The sequence below is a fragment of the Diceros bicornis genome, chromosome 40 (assembly GCF_020826845.1).
Source record: "Diceros bicornis minor isolate mBicDic1 chromosome 40, mDicBic1.mat.cur, whole genome shotgun sequence".
NCBI lineage: Eukaryota > Metazoa > Chordata > Mammalia > Perissodactyla > Rhinocerotidae > Diceros > Diceros bicornis.
This window is the reverse complement of record NC_080779.1, coordinates 4,494,257-4,514,123: the sequence shown is the minus strand read 5'-3', so window position 1 is coordinate 4,514,123 and position 19,867 is coordinate 4,494,257. Positions and strand designations below refer to the sequence as shown.

Below are 19,867 nucleotides of genomic sequence, written 5' to 3'. Positions count from 1 at the left end.
TTGTTGGATACTAATTGCTGGAAATCTGGAAGCCGGAAATATCACCCAACGGAGGACAATTCAGCACTGAGTAGTGGGTGAGAACATTCCAGAGCCAGACCACCTGGGTGGGCATTCTGCCCTACCTTTACAGGTGTGGGGCTTTGGGCCAGTGACCTTCTGTCTCTGTGTCTCAGTTTCCTCACCTGTAAGTGAAGATAATTTAGCTCCTGCTTCAGAGTCCTACTCAGTGCAGAGTGAGTTAGACCTTGTGGAAGGCCCTGGACAGAGCCTGGCCCCCCTCACCTGCGCTGTTTGAGAGAGAATTATCATTGTGGCGACCCTCTTGTCCAGGCAGGGCTCACATGTCCCACTGACAAGGTGCCTGTTCCTGTGAAATACTTCCCACTCTGGGGCATTCTGGACGTGCCTGCAGACATGGGCCCTGGTGCAGGCCACTGGGCGCATCCGACCGGGCCGTGGGAAGGGCCCCCTGAGTAACTGGTGTTTTGTTTTCTTTCAGACTCTTTCCCAGCTCCCCTATGGCAAAGCCCTCTACAGTTACGAGGGGAAAGAGCCTGGGGACCTCAAGTTCAACAAGGGCGATGTCATCCTCCTGCGGCGCAGGGTGGACGAGCACTGGTACCACGGGGAGTTGCAGGGGGCGCGCGGCTTCCTGCCCGCCAGCTACATCCAGTGCGTGCGGCCCTGGCCACAGGCCCTGCCCCAGGGCAAAGCGCTCTATGACTTTGAGATGAAGGACAGAGACCAGGACAAGGACTGTCTGACCTTCACCAAGGTAAGGGGCCGTCCTCCCATGCAGTTCCCTGCCAGAAGCCTGGGGCAGAGCACGCACCCGCATCTTCCTGCGGGTTCGAACCCTGCCTCCTACCTGACATCGGCACTCGCTGCGCCTCCCAAGTGCAGAGAGGGGTTGTTTCCACCTCCTGAGCTTGTCTGGTGGAATGAGACAACACACAGCCTGACCCAGCTCCCCAGAGCGGACAGGGCGCTCCTGGGTGCCAGAGCGGGAGCCTCTGTGACCTGAGTCAGTTCTGGCATCTAAGCGGGACTCAGGTGCGAAGGCATGGAGTCTTTCCAGGACTCCCAGGCCCTAGGAGAGGGCTCATGGGGAGAGCTGCTCATGGGGAAGAGGGAGGCGGCCCCAAAACCAGCGTGTCACAGCCTGGTCCTCCAGCATACAAGGTGCTCCAGAGAGAGGCAGACACTGGTGCTGAGGGCATTTGAAGAGGCCAGGTCAGTCTCTCCGAGAGGGACCCGCTTGGTGATGAGCTAAATGGTATTTTCCGGTGGCTTTGTCCTAGGGGAACCGAGTGAAATGCCAGGGGCCTGGTTTCCGGCTGTCCCGGGCATCAGAGGTTGTCAAACATCCAGAGAACAGAGGTGATGGCCCTCAGGCCGTGATGGTCCTTTCTGACCACGACCAGCGAGCTCCATTTGTGTCTTTGGGCATCGCTCCTTCCTGGGCTTCATCCTCACACTCTCCTCTGGGCTCTGGGACCATGAGTCCACGTGGAACCCCTGAAGCGTTGCTGTCTGCCTGACGGCAGTCAAAGCACTTACCACTCATGAGTTAATTATCTGTGCCAGGTGCTTTACCAACACGCTCGTGCTGTGTCTTCACAACCACCAAGGGTCCCAGGGAAGTCCTTGGAGCTCCTCTTCCTGATGTGGGAACCACAGCTCAGAGGCCGAGTCCCTTACCCAAGGCTGCTGGTTGGCTCTCCGTCCTCATCCTCCTGTCTCTCCTCTGCTCCCTCCACCCCTCTTCCTCTCTCCCTCCCTCCCTCCCTCTTTCCCTCTCTCCCTGTTTCCCTGTCTCCCTCTCCTCTCACCCACTCACTCTCTTCTGCTCAGTGCAGAACTTGGCTGTGGTGCTGAGCTCTCTGGAGGGCTGCTGCAGTACCATGCACACCATATTTGAGCAAAATTGGCATCTCCTGTGCACAGCTGCTATTAATGTCTTGTTCCATTGTTCAGCCTGACAGTGAATAATCTATTTTTCATTCAGGGATCCAACTCTTGCTTCCTTCCTTTCGTCAAGGTGTTCTGATGCTAATTCTGATTGTCATCTGGCTGATGCAGCTTCCCAGGAAGCCCACATCCAGGCCTCCCTCTCTTTCTCTCTTCCTCTCTCTCTCCTTTTCCCTCTCTCTCCCTTTCCCTTTCCCTCTCTCTCTGTCTCCCTCCATCTCTCTCTCCCCCTTTTTCTCTTTCCTTCTTCCTTTCCCTCTCTCTCTCCTTCCATCTCTCTCTCTCTCTCTTTCTCCCTCCATCTCTCTCTCTTTTTTCCTGCATCTCTCTCCCTCCCTCTCTCTCTTTCTCCCTCCGTCTCTCTCTCTCTTTCTCCCTTCATCTCTCCCTCCCTCTCTCTCTTTCTCCCTTCATGTCCCTCCCTCTCTCTCCCTCCCTCCCTCTCTCTCTTCCTGCATCTCTCTCCCTCCGTCTCTCTCTTTCTCCCTCCATCTCTCTCCCTGCATCTCTCTCTCTCTCTCCCCCTCTCTCTCTCTTTCCCTCTCTCTCTCTCCTCCCTCTCTATCCCCTCCCTTTTCCTCCATCTCTCTCTCAGTGCAAGGGCAGAGGGGCAGGCTGCCCAGAGGGTAGTGTCAGGCACACAGAACCCCCACTTTGCTCACTTCTCTGCCCAGTGGACTCTGGAGATCCTGCCCTGAGAGGAGAACCCCCAGGGGGCCCGTCGTGCTCTGTGCTGTCACTTGTGACCAAGAGCAGGGACTCCAACAACCTCTGGGAGTCTGGTCAGGCCCTTGCTAAGGAGACAGATCCCGTTATGGCTCCAGGCTCCTTTGAGCTCAGCTTAGGGACAGACATGAGGCCCTCCTTCACAGAATTTCATCAGAGGAGGCTCTCAGAGCCAGGAGAGCTCACTGTGGAAGACAGAGCCCTCCAGCCTCCAGCCTCCAGCCTCTCCTGGCGTGAGCCAAGGCGGGCTCTTCTTGCCTTCACCTAACCTGCTCTGCTCTAGGACACTTGACTCCAGGGTGAAGACCAGAGCCCACTGGACAAGAGGACAGAAGGGCTTGGTCTACTTATCAACAAAATGTATGGGGCCCCGCCTCTGCTGGGAACGGTGCTGTGTCTCAGGACACAGACGGATTGGCGCCCTACTGCAGCCTGAACCTAGTGGGAGAGACAGGAGCAGCCAGTCAAGAAATAAGGCTTCAAAAGACAGTTTCAGGGAATAATGAGCTATGCTGGTCACCCAGGAGGCAGACTGGACATTTAGTAAGCGTTCCAAAACATTCAGTGATTTGATATATCAAAAGAAACAAGAAAGCAAGTCCCTGTGGGAAACGCGGCGCTCTGCTAGGCTTCCTTAGACTCCTGCTGTGGTTGGCACTGTTTTTACTTTGAATTACGTCGGTGGGGGTACCGTGAGGTCCCTGGGGTGAGCGAGCATCCCTGGAAGAGGGTGTCCTCACAAGGGCTCTCTGGGGAGGTGGCATTTGAGTTGAGATTGAGGGGCCAGAGCGCCAGCTGTGAGAGGGCCGGGGGTCTCCTGCAGTGGGACGTGGTGGCTGTTCCCACAGGAGGCCTGGTGGGAGGTGCTGTATCTTGGCATGTTTTCCAAGGACTTGCTTTTCTTGAATCCTGTGGGTTAATGTGGAGGGTTAGAGTCCCCTGGGTGTGATTCCCAATGAAAACAGTGCTGTGACCCCTGCCATGTTCACATGACCTTTTCACCACACCGGCTTCCGCCCTCCTACCTGGATCAGGGCACAGCCCTACTATGCACCCATTCTGTCTACGTCTCTCGCCTCTAAACGTCTCCCAGCACAGCCTCCAAAGGACGTGGGCGACTCATCCTGACTCTCTTTCTGCTCAGTTTGTATTTGCTGTTGCCCCCACTGCTTGCCTGAGATTTTCCTTGCACATGCCTCTGACCCCGTTCATTGCCCCAGCCTGGAATGCCGGTTCTATCTAACAATCTCCATTTATATTGCACCTCAGGTGACCACATGGCTGTCTGTGCTTTGGCACTACTGGCTGGTTCAGGCCAGCTTGGTTTTGCCTCCAGAGAAAGCTTTATTGTTTGACTATGTTCCATTCGAGTAACAAGGAAGATGGGTCTCTAAAATCCGCGGAGGGTGCTAACTCACCTTTAAAAAACATCACTATGATGGATTGATTTGGTTTAAAAAGGCATGAAGCGGGGAGATTAATGCAATTTTTACAGGACTGTTCAAAAGCCAACACCAAAGGTAAAAATCTTGCTTTGATTAAAGTCATTCTAAAACCAAAGTCTTTGTTTCATATAAGAGAATGAATAATTGCTTTTCATAAGGCAGCTATAAAAAGCATATTTTATAACTTCTTAGTCCCTCTCCAAAAAGCAGCAAATAAGGAGCCTGAAGGAAAAAGTGCCGTGTCCCCACGCACTGCCAGCCGGTTTCCCACACGCTCTCACGGGAGGCCTCGGTGGGCGCTGCCCTCCGAGTGACAGGGAGGGGTGGGTTTGGTGTGGAGGCACCGGGGTGCAGGCGGTGAGGGATCCCTGTGGGACCTGAGGAAGATGCTTAACCTTGCTGGGCCCTCGGCTCCTCCTGTTCAAGTCAGGACGCTAATATCTGCCCTGGGGTGTCTAGAGCAAGTCAAGAGCTGAGCTCAGGGCTTGGCAGCCTTGAGATCCATTCTTTTTGTGGTGGCTTACTCCATATTATCTTATTTTCACTTAACTACAAGACTCAGCAAATATTTATTGAGCCCCGACTATTTAAATGTCAGTGAATGAGAACATTTTCATCACCTGGCCGGGGACCTGTGCTGGATGTGAAGGACCTGGGGCTGCCGGTTGGTGAATTCACTCTGCAACGCTCAGGAATCGTCAGAGGCCATGAGATTTGCTCAGGCAGCGCCTGGCCAATCACAGAAGCACTTTTGTACCCGACTTGCATCAGGGACCCGAGGCTCCCCACGTTGGCCCCAATCCCACCACTCTTGCTGCGTGGAGGAGCTGCGGGACTTGTGGGCACAGGGACAGCTGCTGGTAGTCCTCTCACACTCGCCCTCCCCAACCCTCCAGGGCCAAAGGGATGCTTTGAGTTGGCAAAAACCCTTTGAAAACACCCCACAGTTTGTCCTCATCTACTCAGACTTTTCTCCTTCCATATGATCCTCTTACGCTGCTGAGAGTTTAATCATCATTTCCCAGAATTAACCATCATTTCTCTCCTTTGTGAATTAATCCAGCATTAACCCCAAACTATGTTCTTCTGATTTGGGGGCACACTTAGATAAAAATAAAATCAAATGTAACAGAGCTTAGGCTCCAGAGTCAGGCAGACACGAATCCAAACCGTGACACATTTTTATTATTATATGGTGACTTTGGGACCTTTTCTTAGTCTTTGAGTCTCTTTTTTTAACTAGAAAATGGAGTTGATAATAGGATTCAATGAGCAAAGGCATTTAGAGAACTGAGCTCAAAATAGGCTCTCAACAAATATTTGCGTCCTGCCGTCTGCTTTCTTCCTGCTTCAGGAAAAGCTGCAGTTCTCTCTGATACATGCCACTTTTTATGTTAGCCCAGAATGCTCGCAGGAAAACAAACATCCTTCCTAAGACACATACTTCGTGCGGAACTGAGAATTTCGAGGGCTAGTCTGCTATACCGTATTTTCTTCGTGGCTGAGTTTTGGAGGGAATTGCTCCGGGGTGTGGAATCCACTCAGTCCCTGTGTCAAGGCTGCTGACCTCGTCTCTGGGCACCCGGGCCTGCTGTTTCTCTGCTTCTTCCTGACGGGCAGTTGGGAACACCTTCAGGGTTGGGAAGACTCGGGAACTTTGTGACCATGGACCAAGGTGGGATGAGCCTGAGGAGAGCTGGGTGGCTCCTCCTCCTTCTCCCTGTCCTGAGCACTGCGCTCTGCTCAGGCCACTTCACCCTGAAAAACCCAACCAGGTTCGTTTTGCCCACGGCATGATTATGCTGATCACTGAGATGACGAGTTTGCTGCAGAGAAAGGATTTAATTCACAAGTCAGCCAAGTGAGGAGACATGAGAACAAATCTCAAATCTGCCTCCCCAAGATATGGGGATTGGGAATATTTATGAGAATAAGGGCCAGGGTAGTCTGAAGTGTGGGAACAGATGATTGGAGGTGAGGAGAAGTGAGGTAATTGATGATCTGTGCAAGCGTAGTCAAGCTTCATGGCTCTTTGTAGGACGCATGTCCACAAAATGGCAGCGTCACCATAGTCGGAGGGTGGAGTTTTCAGCCCTCTGACATCAAAGGGTCACTTATTGGTCATCCGTACAGGCCAAGTTGGTGAGCTGGGGTTCTTAAGCAGCCTGAACTGGACAAGGGGTCAATTCTCAGTTCCTGAAAAACTCAAGCACTGGTTACCATGGTGACCCAAGGCACAGAGATATTATCTGTAGGGTGGGTTTTAGTAATGCATTATCTAACCACTTTTACAAACAGACGACTAACTGAGTATAGTTAAAGCAAGTCGGCCCCCGGTTTCAAACTCACCAGAGAAACTCAGTCACTTTCTTGGCTGCTGGGTCCTGGACCCCTCCTTCCAGTTGGGCAGCAGCCCTGCAGCCACCTGAGTGCCCACGGGGCCTGTGTGGTTGAGGTGCCTTTACTAAGGTGATCAACTCGGAGGCAGAGAGGAGGTGGCGGAGCGGAGGCAGCCTGAGGGGCTGCTGCGGAGTGTCCTCGCCCACCCCCTTCTTTGACATCAAGGGGGAGGTCGGGGAATCTGTACAGGGAATCATTTTCATTTGCAGGAAAGCTTGGGATATATCTGAAGCTTTGTCAGGCAAGATTTTCAAGCCTCTCCAGGAGGTGAGCTCTTCTCCCAGGACAGGCCTCACACCCTGTGTGCCCCTGTCCCCCTGGCTCACTGTAGGCAACCCCCTGCCTGTTCTCCCCTCAGCAGCTGGAGCGAGCAAGCCTTTTACCTTGTGTCGGGGTGCCCCACCTCTGCTCAGAATCCCCACTGGCTTCTCCTCTTCCCCAGAGCTGACGTCAAAGTCTGTGCTGCCTACAAGACCCGACGTGGCCCTTCGCCTGCCTCCCTCCCAGCTGGTTTCCAGCGCTTGTCCCTGGCTCACTCCACTCCCAGCCGTACTGGCCTCCTGGCCTCTTCTCTCTCCAGTCCAGCCTGCTGGCTCCCCCAGGGCTCCTCAGCCTGGATGCCCTCCCCGTGTGTCTGCAGGCCCTCGGAGCCGCCCTGACCCCCTTGTCACGGAGCCCCCACTTACCCAGCACTCCACACAGCATTTTCTCCTCGCAAGAAAGTATGATTCATATTTACATAACATTGTCTGCCCCTCCTGGCTGGAATGCAGGCTCCCCAAGGGGAGGATCGTCCATCATCTACTCTCTGCCTGTCCCCAGCATGGGGACTTTGAATCCATATTTGATGGTGCAGCTGGGTGCAGGCTCTCTGCCTTGCTAGGGAGAGTATTAGTTTATTCTCGTCCAGCCTCCTTGGTCCATTCGTTCATTTTTCAGACGTGTGTTCAACCCTGGGCTATGTTCCGGGTGCTAGGCTCAGTGCCAAGGACAGTGCGTGGGCACAGAGTCCCACCCTCAAGTGCTCACAACCCACAGTGGGCAACTGGGACAAGGATTATCTGGTCTTTGAGCCATGCCTGCTGGAGGGTGTGTAGTGGGGAGGGTGTGGCACCTGACCTTTGACCGCTCCACTTGGAACTGGGCCCACCCTGTGGCTGCAGGTTGCCACAGCCCTGAGACCCCCTGAGCCGTCTGCCTCTCCCTCATGCAGTGTTGCCCTCTGGGGTGGTTCTAGGCCTCTGGCAGCCTCTGGAGTTGAGACTAGGTGATGAGACAGGAAGATGGGAGAAAGCCCCCTGGGCTCTGGAAGGTCATGGCTGCTGAGGCCTCAGCAGGACAGCAGGGGATTCATGGCAGCTGATTCCGTTAAGAGCCTCACCTAGAACTGCCGACAGCTACCAGATGGACAATTTTGTGTTATTTCTGCCACAAAAGGTTGAGGGAGTTTGTGAGCTTTTCCCTTTTTAATTTTCCCTTCTTTCTGTGAAACAATGACTTGGGTTCTCTGTCTGTGGTTGGTGTGCGTTCTGACGATGAAGGGCAAGGCCACGGAGCTGGGTTTCCAAAGGGGCGTCTCTGGTCTCCGGCACGTTACTGCTTCTCGGAAGCCACTTGAGTGCAGGTGGAAGAGGGGAGCAGAGAAGCTGAAGTGCTCTCCAGGAGAGCCGTCTGCGCCCTTTCATGGCCCTTCAGGGACCGTTTCTAGGGGTTTTTTATGTGATATTGCCCCACAGCTCATTTAGGAGAGTGAAATGTTAGGCTCTTAGAGGTTGGTTTATCCAGAGCTGCTGAAGGAGTTCTCCAGGGTTCTCAGTGAGCATAGCGTCTCAGGCTGAGCCCTTGGTACGTGAGCTCTGACATTTACTGAACGTACCTTTCAAGTGGTATTGAGGGGCAGTGTGCTCGGCCAGCACCTTTAGTGGCCTCCCTCAGAAGGCTTCTGTGGGGACACCATACACCAACCCAGACAGGGCAGGAAGGCAGAGCCTCGGTGCACTGCTCTGCAGTGTCTCTTCTTGACGGAGCCCATCTGTGTGCAGCTGTACTGTTCCCCCAGTAGAAATGAGCGCACAGATTTTGGGGAGTTAGGTAAATGAATTAGAAACACAGTTAAAGGCCCCTTTTAGGTGGTGGGCCTACTATGGTACTTGAATCCTTTGCAGATGTATTACCCACTGAGCCTTGGGAATAAAGGCAATGTACCTTTTTCATAACCATGTTATGTTCATAGCGCAGACTTACAATCATTTAGGACCACCTGAGACCACCTGAATACTAAGGAGAGCCACTGCCATACGGTGATGGCATTTGGTGTATTTTCAAAGCTTGAAAATTTCAGGGAACGGGGAAGACAGCATATGGAATTCTGCTGACCCACAGAGAATAACAAGCACTTTACATGAAACTTGTAAATGAAATTGAGTCGTGCATCTGAAAGTGAAGTGACGTCGTGGAAACAACTTTCATTCATAAATCCTCAAATGTTGCCATATTGGCCCAGCAGCTCATCTGCCCCTCTGACTGTCAGCAATGTCTGTGGTGGCTAGTGAGATTGTGTTTACTCCTCTGCATCAAGCGAGGGTGGGTGAACGAGGGCTCACAGGCCAAATTCTGTCCACCTGCTGCTGTTTTTGTAAATACAGTTCCATTGGCATGCAGTCCAGGGTCCTTTATTTATGTGTTGTCTCTGGTTGCTTTCACCCTAAAACAGCAGAGTTGAGTACGTGACAGAGACAGTGTGGCCTGCAAATCCTGAAATATTGACTATGTGGCCCTTTCTCGAAAGGTTTGCTGCCCTGTGACATGGAGCACAGCACTACAGAGGCCAAGCACATGGTGTTTCCTTGCACGTCCCACTCAGCACGGCTTTGTTCTGAGGCTGCCATGGGACCCAGGACTGCCTCCGTCAGTATTTGAGCCAGAACAGACACCTGCCACCAGGTACCACCAAACCACAGCTGGGACGACACTGGATTTGCATCTGATAGGCAGATGGGGCTGTGTAGGCTCCACCTGCTCATTTCACTAACGTCACAATATCACATTTGACATGATTGGGTGTTGGACCCCACTTACCACGTTATGGTGGGATTTTACTGACCCTACATTACAATGGATAATGCCTGTCTCTGTACTAGAGGGCCTCCCCGACCAAGTGCTGAGCTCTTCTTGGGAAGGGATCATCTCCTTCTCATGCCGGGCGCTTAGGGCTGCTCATATGTTGGTGGCTGGGTGAGGAGCAGGTTTGCACTACTTAACCCTTGAAGTGATGGCAAATTCTCTGGCCTAAGAGTTGGCACTTGTTTTTGGACAGCTCTCCCTTATGTGGAACCGTGTCTGCTTCTCAGGAACTTGGAGCCCTTGGTGCTAATCCCACCCTCCTGGATGACCCGGAATGAGCCCTGCTCTTCAGTGTGGTAAAGAAGCCAAAGCTCGAAGACAGTAATCATACCCCTACAACCCCCTACACACACGTGTGGATGCACACGCGCGTGCGCACGCGCACACACACACTCAGCTTTAACATTTCTCAGGCTCAGCGATCCTGCTTTCTTCTCTGGCTTTCTGTGACTTGATTTCAGACTGTTTACGTAATGGTTGGCTTTCTCAGTATATGATGTCCCTTTGGAGATGTGTTAGGACCAAATGCTATATTCAAGGTGCGCCATGCCTTGTCCATATCCAGTGGACTGTTACCTTTAAAAAAAAAACAAAAAAACACTTTTTATTTAAGTATAGCATAATATACCAAGTCCAATAATCAAGATTATGCAGCTTGATGAATGAAAAGAATGTATCCTTATAATCACTACCCAGTGGAGAAATGGTGAGGTATCAGCGCCCTAGTCCACCCATACTCTCTTCTCCCACGTCTTTTAATACCATCGATAAGTTGTGTCTGTTCTTGAACTTCAAATAAATGGATCATGCAGAATATATTTTTGTGTCCAGTATATATGTTTTTTATATTCTATCACCCATACCACACTGTCTTCAGTTACTGTAGCTTTATAGTAAGTCTTGAAGTCGATGGTGTCAGTCTTTGTTCCTCTCCTTGAGTATCATGGTGGTTATTCTGTTCTTTTGCCTCTCTGTATAAACTTTAGAGCCAATTTGTCAATATCCACAAAATAACTTGCTGGGATTTTGATAGTAATTGCATTGAATCTATAGATCAAGTTGAGAAAACTGACATCTTGACAATATTGAGTCTTCCTGTCCATGAACGTGGAACATCTCTCCATTTGTTTAGTTCTTCTTTGATTCCATTCATCAGAGTTTTGTAGTTTTAGGTGGAAGTGGAGAGGTCAAAGGCGGGGAAGTGTTCTATAGTCCTGCGATCCTATGATTAGCTCTCAGATTTTTAAGGAGACTGCTCCTCTGGATTGTGAAATCCACATGCACTTCTCCATTTTCCCCTCCTCCTTAGGTAGGACAGGATGGCTAGAGTGGGCTGGAGTTGGGTGTAGTATTGGTGACAATACCATAATTTATTTAACCAATCCTCTTTTGCTGTGCATTTGCCTCTAGTTTTTCTCTAGTTGGACAAATACTGTAATGAACATCCTCAAAGCTAAATCTTTTTGCATATCTTTGATTTTCTTAGGATAGAGTCCCTAGAAGTGGCGTTGTTAGATCGTATGTAGGCTCTAATGTTTGCTAGGAATTGCCAAACTGCCGGCCATAAATTTATATCCCCACCAAAAATGATAACGTGCCCATTCCCTGTGTGCTGGCCAGCACTATGAGTTGGCTTTATGTTCATCTTTGCTAATTTGATAGGCAAAAGAGAATAAAGAAGGAAAAAAGGAATCTTCATGTATAAAATTGTATTTTTTTGATTACTAGTCAGGTATAACATTTTTAAATGTGTTTAATGGCAATTTGCTTTTCTTCTTTTGTGATTTGCCTGATTTTTGCCTTTGGCCTATTTTTCTTTTAAGATATTTGTCTTTTTCTCCTACTGTGTCTTTAGGTCCTTATATAGTAAAGACTCTCATACATCCTGCAAGTATTTTTCTGATTTATTTGCCTTTTTGCTTTGTTTCTGCTGTTTTTATCATAGAGAATTTAGGGTTTTTTTTATAGCCAAATTTTTGTTATCATACTTCAAAAGACCTTCTCCAGCTCAAAATTGTATATCTCTTCATATTTTCTTCTTGGATATTCCAGTTTTTTTTCTAACATTTAAATCTTTAATCCTTATGGAATTAATTTTGGCATATACAGTGAATTAGAGAACTAACTTTATTTTTTTTAATGGTTAGCCAATTTTAATCACATTTTCTAACTGATTATTTCTGGTAGATGGGAAAAACAATCATTTTTATGTATTTATTTTAAAATTTGAAGCCTTTCTCAAGTTCTTACTTATTCTAATTTTTTAGTTGATACTCTATTTTTCCAGGTAGAAAATTGTATACTCTTCTTTCCAATATTCATACTTCTTGTTTTGTCATCTTTTATTTCTTGGCTCTAATTTCTAGACCAATGTTAAATAATAGTATAGATATTATGGCATTTTCTTGTTTTTAACCAAAATTAAGCTGGTATTTTCTTCTTTTTAATGTTATAAAATTAAATTTGTGTGTGTGTTATTTTGCTGTTGCAAAAACTCAGACTTGTAGGAAGCCTGCCATTACCTTTTCCTTTGCATGGTCAGTCTTAGGGTCTCCCTTTGGCTAAATCTGAGCTGAGTTCATCGCCGGGTCAGGACTCTCCTAGTTGCGACCATGAGAGGTGAGCAAGGCCAAGGGGTGAGGGAGCGTTCTCTGTACACCTCTCCCCAAGCCCCTTGGCCTCTTTGGCCCTAATGGTTATCAGAAAAGCCCACACACTCTAATGGCTGAGCATTTGCCAGAGGGAAACCCTTGTAAATGTTATCCTGTAGCCCAAGAACCAGCTACCCTGTAACATGTGAAGTGATAGGATTCCCTGAGAGTGTCCGTTGCATTTTTCTGGCCTATATCAGTTGGGAAAAGTCACAAATCCTTTTGTTATTTGTTACTTTTTAAAGTGGGAAATTGGAATTGAGGACAGGGAAAAGGAGGGGTATGATTGCCCCTAAGCTCTGCTCTGTACTCCTGGAAGAAGAGAGGTTTGGAAGAGACCTTGGAGGAACTTCCCAATACAGATGCTCGTCCTTGCTTTTCCCTCTCTGTGTCTCTGAAAGGCATATCGAGTTCCCATTAGATCATTCTATCTCAGCCTAGATGAACACCGCAAAACTGTATGGTCCCTCAGCTCACAGTGAAGCAGCTTCTCTGCTGATTTCATGAAATCTACTGCCCTAAAATGTCGCTCTGACCCTGAGAGAGGCCTACAAGTCCCATGTTATTGCTTTATGTTAAAGTCTGGAAGGCTCATTGGGAAGGCGGGTGGTACATTCAAATCCAATAGGGGTTACCCCATTAGGCCGCTCTTGGCCATCAGCTCCTCAGCACATTAGAGTCCCAGATGGGCCAGCTGGTCTCCTAGCAGATTCTTGAGGGACAAACGACAGGTTTTGATGTGGTGTGGCGGGGGTGGCGGGTGGTTGGGCGGACTGTCGTTGTGGGGGTTCCCCTGTACCCCTGTGTGCTAAAAGAATGATGGTTACTGGAGAGGGAACAGAGGCTAGCCAAAGAGCCCTGATGTCGGCACCAGTTTGGCCCATGGCATCCCTGTCTGGCCCTCTTGACCCTGCTGCACCCTGTATTGTCTTTCTCTCCCCTGGGGGTTCCTCCTGGTCATTTCCCCCTTTTGTTCTCCATCACTTCTCAGTCCTTTCTCTCTCTCACCCTCCCTTCCACACCCCCGCCATTTGTCTCTACAGCTCCTGGCACCTGTGAAGGCATCCTGGGTCTGTCCTTCCTCATCAGCTGCCTTTCTGCCAATCTCCCCACAACAGTCATCTTTCCTCCTTGCTTCAGGCCTCTTCCTTTCTCTTTCCATCTGTTTCCACTTTGTCCATCTCTCCTTGGTATTGTCTGGCATGCTAAATAATTTAAGAGGGTTATTCGAAGCTTTCTGTACCCGTGACTCTAAATAAATGCAGTTTGATTGGGTCATTTTTTTGTTCTTTAATGGAGTCAGAAACTTAAAAAGTTTTATACTTAGTGAATTTATATTTATTCAAAATATTTTTATTTCATTAAATAAACAATGGGAACGTGAATTTTAAAATACTAACTATATTGTGAATTGCCATGCTTTTCCATTTCAGAATCTTTGCAGCTGTAATCAATACACGAGAGAAAGAGAGAGATCCTGGGTGAAGATGTAAGGGTTGACTGTTTTCATGTCAGATCTTGGAATGAATAGTGACTGTTCTTCGAATCATTGCTTGGAATCTTTTCTTAACCTCAACGATACTAATGGTCTGTTGTTTTCTTCTTTGTTGTGTGTGTACATCCCTGTGCTTGTGTACATGGTGGGCTCTGGCAATTCCAGGACGAAGTCCTGACCGTGATCAGAAGAGTGGATGACAACTGGGCAGAAGGAATGCTGGGGGACAAGATTGGGATTTTCCCTCTCCTGTACGTGGAGGTAAGGTCCCACTGTCACACTTGCTGCTTCTTTTGCCCTTGTTTGTTTCACTAGACCAGGGGTGATGTGACTTTAGACCAGGGGTGACCTGACCTTGGAGCCCCCTTTTCCAAGAGAGAAAGAAGCTACTCCACAATAATCTGAGGTCAGATAGACTTGTAAGATTCACAATTACCCGAACACCTTGTAAGCCTCCATTTGTGCATTTGCTTCAGCTCCTAGGGGGTGTTCTCCATCCTGCTGCTTAAGATCTGAGAACTTGATGCATGAATACCACTGACCGTGCAGTCTAAAAGTCAAAACTCTGAGCTCCCAGACATTTTTAGCCTGTGGAACTTTTTCCCAGGCTGACTCTTACAGGGATACTCAAAGACATATATGAGAATGTTCACAGAAACCTTATTATGATGGCCGCAAACTGGAAACACTTCAAATGTCCATCAACTGTGGCATGGATAAATAAAGTATGGTACGTCCATACGATGGAATGCTGTCCAGCAGTGAAAATGAACGAAAGATTACTACATTTTCTACATTTTTGAAAGAAGCCAAACACAAGAGAGCGTATACCATATGATTTTTTAAAGGAGGTTCAAAAGCAGGCGTGACTACCCGAGGGCAACAGACAGCACAGCGGTGGTTTCGGCAGCACGTTAACTGGAAGAGGCAAGAAGGAGTCTTCTGGGACGTGGAGATGTTTCATAGCTTGGTTTTGGGAGTGGCTACACGGATGTAGCAGCTGGTGTCCAGTTAACATTGGTGCACTTTTTTTTACACTGCAATTTAAGAAGCTAGGAAAAATGTTATGGGGAACCGTAACAGGTAACAGTGGCATCCACCCCTTGCTGACAGTTGAGTCAGGCCCGTCAGCTACCCCCTTCTCTGGAAGGGGCTCAGGCATTGTCAGGGAGGCCGAGAGCATGGGCATAGAGCTGGAAGACCAACCAGACACACGCAAAGGGCAAACTGGCAGGTCGCCCATCTATGCCTTCCCAGGGTTGATTGCCTAGTCGCTGGAGATGTGCCTTTCAAATACTCCTCCCTCCAGGATGTACGGGGGCTCCTTCATCACTCTGGCCCTGTGGCCCTTCGTGCCCCACGCCTCCCCTTACAGGCCCCCCTCTGCTCTGGGCTCAGCCTCCTTATGCCCTGTGTGTTTCCTCAGACAGGACGGCCCCATGGCCCTTGAGGCTCAGGGGCTCGGCCCTCCTCCCAGGAGCTGTGGCAGGGGCCTCACTCCTTCCTCTCCTGCACCTTCCTGATCAGGGCTGCGGCCTGTGCCGTGCCCAGCCCCACACCATCGCCTGTGGAGCCCTGGTGCAGCCACAGCACTGCCTCAGATGCTCGGAAACAGACTCCTAGGTTCTTAGCAACAACCAGTGAAGACAAGAAGCCCGAAACGGGGATTTCCGGAGACTGTGCTCCGGGGTTTTATGTCGATTCCCTTTTGAGGTGCTTGAGGTTTGAGGTGCTTGAGGTTTGAGGTGCTTGAGGTGTGTGACAAAAGCCCACCATGACTCTTGCCTCGCATATGGCCTTAGGGTGCGTCCTGGTGGGTTGTAAAGTTCGCGATTAGCTGAGACTGTTGTCCTCTTTGAGGCCGAGCAGGCACGTCAGATCAGAGTGGTCGGAGCTGGGGTCCTCCGCAGGATTGGAGCCTGAGCCAGCTTGGTGCGCCAGGAGGGGCCGAGGCTGTCGTCTCCGCTGCTGCTCAGGCAGACAGCCCCGTTTGGAGTGTCCTTTATCCGAGAGATGAGCCTGGTGCTTCTGGAGGAACGTGGCTGGAGTCGTGCTCCTTACAGGACTGGCTGACAGAGAGCTCTCCTCCAGCCTGTCTAGCTGGGGTTGGAAGTGCGTGTGGGGCTCAGGTCTGTGCTCAGGCGTCTGGCTGTGGTCCCGTGGGGCGCCGAGGGCCTCTGCCCGCCCTGGGCTGCCCACCAGTCAGTTCAGGCCGGATGCTTGATGGACCGGGGTGGATCTGTGAGAAGTGGGTGAGAACTTTTGCGCTGCAGACTGTATAGTCCTCTCCCAACAAGGGCTATTTCTTTGCCCTGGGCTTTCCGGGCAGGCGCAGTGGACAAATGGAATAAAACCGCCTGGAGCTGGTCTGACCTGCTGCTGCCTGCAGGCTGTTTCCTGAGAAGGCAGTGCTGTCTCCAGGAGTGTCTGTATTTCCTGGTGTGCTGTGGGTCATCCTCTCAGCTACTATCTCCACAGCCCCCAGGTGCCCACCTGCCCACTGATCACGGACACTCAATCTGTGTGCACCTGCCACCTCGCCCTGTCCTTTCTCCCTGCCCCCGTGCGCCTCTCCTGCCTAGGCCTTGATCTTCCTCATTGCCCTTCTAGCTCCTCTTCCTGGCCCACAGTCCCGCGTCCCGGAACCTGCCTCCTTGTTCTTTGCTCCCCATCGGTTTTGTGTGCCATCAGCGCCAGCGGCCATCTTCACACCAGGACTGATGGCACGTGTCACTGACACCTGTCCGTTTGTCAGAGGACAGCTGGGCAGGGCGCCTTCGCTGGTGTCCATTTGGGACAGAGAGAGGAGCAGACAGGGTGCTCTTGTCCTCGGGGAATAAACCCAAACATAAGACAGGGCCTTCGTTCTGTGTCTCCAGTCCTTGAGGGGGCAGAATTATTGCCAGCATTTTGGTTCTTCAGAATGCACTGTTCTAAGAGAAGTGAGGATAAGTCAATCTGAGGGAATTCCTCAGGCCCAGGGGCTGGGGAGCCCTGCTCCTCGGTGTGTGAGGGCTACAGCGCTGCTTGTGTGGGTCAGTGTGCTGCAGGAACACGGGTGAGGCTCTGTTGTTCCCGAGTCCTGCCATGGCTTGGCTGGGTCCCCACCCTGTAGCGTGAGTGCCCCGACCTGAGGTCCTGCCAAGCCGGCCCCATTCTTCTTTTCCCCGGGGCTCCAAGATGGCGTGCCTGGCGTCTGCCACTCTTGAGAGCAGGGCCCGTTCCTCATGGGCAATGGCAGCCCCAATGGCAGGACCTTGAGTGGGCCGCGGGGCAGCTCAGGACCTCGTGGGCTTCAGAGGTGGACCCAGTGTGGCTCAACACCACACATGAGACACGTGACCTTTGGCAAGTTCCTTACCCTCCCTGAACCTCAGTGTCCTCTCTTCACGGGCAGTGACATGGACCTCTGGGGTGGTTGTGAGGCTTAAAGACAATAACGGAGTGCACAGACCGGGCCGGCACGAGGTAGGCTCCTTGCAAGGGCCGTCTCTTTTGTTTCGTTGCTATAAATGTTTGCTGAAAGAATAACTGCTCACTCGTGTGTTTGTTGAAGATCTGTGTGTGGTTCCTGGGCTTTGACCACACTCGGCCTGTGTGGCTGAGTGTTTTCTCACAAGTGCTCCTGTCGCTTCCCAGGGGGTGGGCTCTTTGGGGGCAGGTGTGCCCCCATGTCTATGCAGGCACAGCAGCCCCGGCTGGGGAATTAGCGGTTGGATAATGCCAACAAGACAGGAGACACGAATGTGCTGTGCTGCGTGGTGGGAGAGGCAGCTCTCTTGAACGCCGTCTTTGAGCAGCACCATGGGAATCAGCTCACTGTGGAGAGGTCCAGAGACAGGATGCAGGGCTGTGCTCTCCTGTCCTGCAGACTCTTGGTGGGGACTTGCATGCAGACTTAGAAGGCACGTTAGCAGGTTTGCCTATGATGCTTGTCCGTGAGGAAAACTTCTCCGCGGGGGGCAGAATTAAGATGCCAAAGACACCAGAATAGGCTGGAAACACAGTTGTAAAGAATGGTGAAATGGACTAAGCATCAATGTCAAGTTCTATGTTCATGCTCAGAAAACCAGTTGTTGAAGCAGCGTCATGAGGAGACCTAGCTCACCAGCAGTTAACTAAAAAGACCCCCCAAGTCGGTGGATGATATGCTGGTGCTTTGTTTATACCGGGTGGGATATTTAAAAATCAGCTCCTCTGCGTGGTCGGTGTGTAGATGGTTACCTCGGTGACATGTCGTGTAGGGCATACCCTCATGTAGACTCGTGCCCGCACCACGCGCAGGAGCAGCCCGCATCGCCTCCTCCCTGGCAGCAAACGGGGAGGGTGTGAGGAGGGTCCTGCCTTCCCCACTTGCCCTAAGTGTCCCGGGTGGCGAGGGAGAAGATGGCTGTTGTGTGCTTCACGTGGCCCCACGTCTGCGGCGTGACACCAGGCGGGGGTGGCGGAGGGTGTGGAGCACCCTGTGCCTAGGCGTGCTCTGTTCAGGGGGAGGGGAGAGCTCCTTGGCGTCCGGGCATCCTGCTGCCTCAGGTCTGGCTTGGGAGAAGAGAGGGTAGTAGTCCTGCCCCGCGGGACGGCCTCCCCTCCCCTCCGCTACCAGTGCTCCGCAAGAGCCCTAACCGTGCGTCCCCGGTCTGCTCGTTCATCCTCTGCTTTTATTGGCGCGGCTCCTCAGGGGGTGTTATGGGTGAGAGGTCATCCTCCCATTTGGCTGGTAAGGAACATGAAGCCTGACCGGGATGGCACTGGGCACCGGGCACTGGGCACTGGGGCTCGGCCACCTGACCTCGGCCGGGTTCTTTCCCAGTGTGGACGGGCATGCACCGAAGGAGGGAGGAGTTCTCTTGACCCCCTGGAGGCCTGGCTTGGTGCTGTGGAATGCCTCAGGGTTCTTCTAGAAATGAAAGGTTTCAGGGAGCACTTCTCTTGTGAATCCAGGAGATCTTGCTAAGCCCAGCGTGTGTGCACATCTGCACGTAGAGTTGGCTTGAGATGGGAGAGGTTGAAGCACGTGGTGACCGTGGGTCAGGGGCAGCCCATGTTGGGCTCAGAGTTGGGAAGTGGAAACAGGGGCACGGACTAATCAGCGGAGCTGATGGTGACATGCGAGGGTCTGATAATTCAGAGAAAGCCCCTTTGCGTCAGTGGATTTACTAAGATCTCCCTGGGATCTGGAGAGAGTATCTGGAGACTTTCTCCTGCCTTCTGTGACCGTGGCTGTGTGAGCACGAGGGAGCACGATGCCCTGGCTGCTGCCGCACGTTTGCCGTGGACATGGGTCCCTCCACCTTTCTCCCCAGTGCTGGAGTTGGAGATCCAAGAGTTTGCAGGCTTCCTCTCTGTGGCTTGTCAACCCCATTGCTTTGGGGGAAAGAGGCAGATAGAATTTCTGTGGTAGCGAAGCATACTTTACACTTGCACCTGGCCATGGCAGATGGGATGGGATGGGCTCTGAGGCGTGCCCATCCTTGAGTGCTGCTGCAGGGGAGTGGTCAGGTCTCATGAGGAGGCCCGAGCAGATAGTCTCCAGGGGCCTCTTGTACAGTGGGGACCCCAGTCGAGAGGAGTCCAGAGGCCTGGCAGGAATTTTCAAATGTATCTGCAGCAGCCGCTTTCTGAGTGCCCATCCCACATCTAGCAAGCCTGTGCGTTGTGTGCACTGTGGCGGGCAGTGCCATGGGCGAGCTGGGTCTGCGGTTCATTTCCCCCTGGAGACTGTGTGGGTGGAGTGCCACCGCAGGTCCCCAAGAACCACCACTGGGCCTGCAGCTCCTAGGGCTGACTCCCCAACCCCGCCGCTGCCCTAAGCTGCAGGCTCAAGTCTGCAACCAACTGATGAGGGCTAAGACCCCCGGTGTCTCCAGCCCCTCAGCTCTCACATCCACTCTGGCGTTGCCTGGCCCCTCCTGCTCCCTCTCGGCTCCTCTCTTGCCCACCACACGAGATGGCACCAGTGTCTCCCAAACTGAAGCGTGGGTTCTCTCTGATCCCCTTTCCTCCCTCACTTTCCAGATATACTCTGCCCTCGGTTCTCATCAGTTCTCTCTCTG

General features: G+C 51.5%; 1 protein-coding gene across 1 annotated transcript in view; it reads left to right on the top strand.

Annotated features, from left to right (window-relative positions):
• The window catches only part of SH3RF3 (SH3 domain containing ring finger 3), a 388,315-nt gene that overhangs the window by 233,977 nt on the left and 134,471 nt on the right, over nt 1-19,867 (top strand). Inside the window, 2 exon segments of the mRNA XM_058534325.1 lie at nt 503-778; nt 13,980-14,075. Coding sequence (XP_058390308.1) covers nt 503-778; nt 13,980-14,075 — 372 coding nt within the window.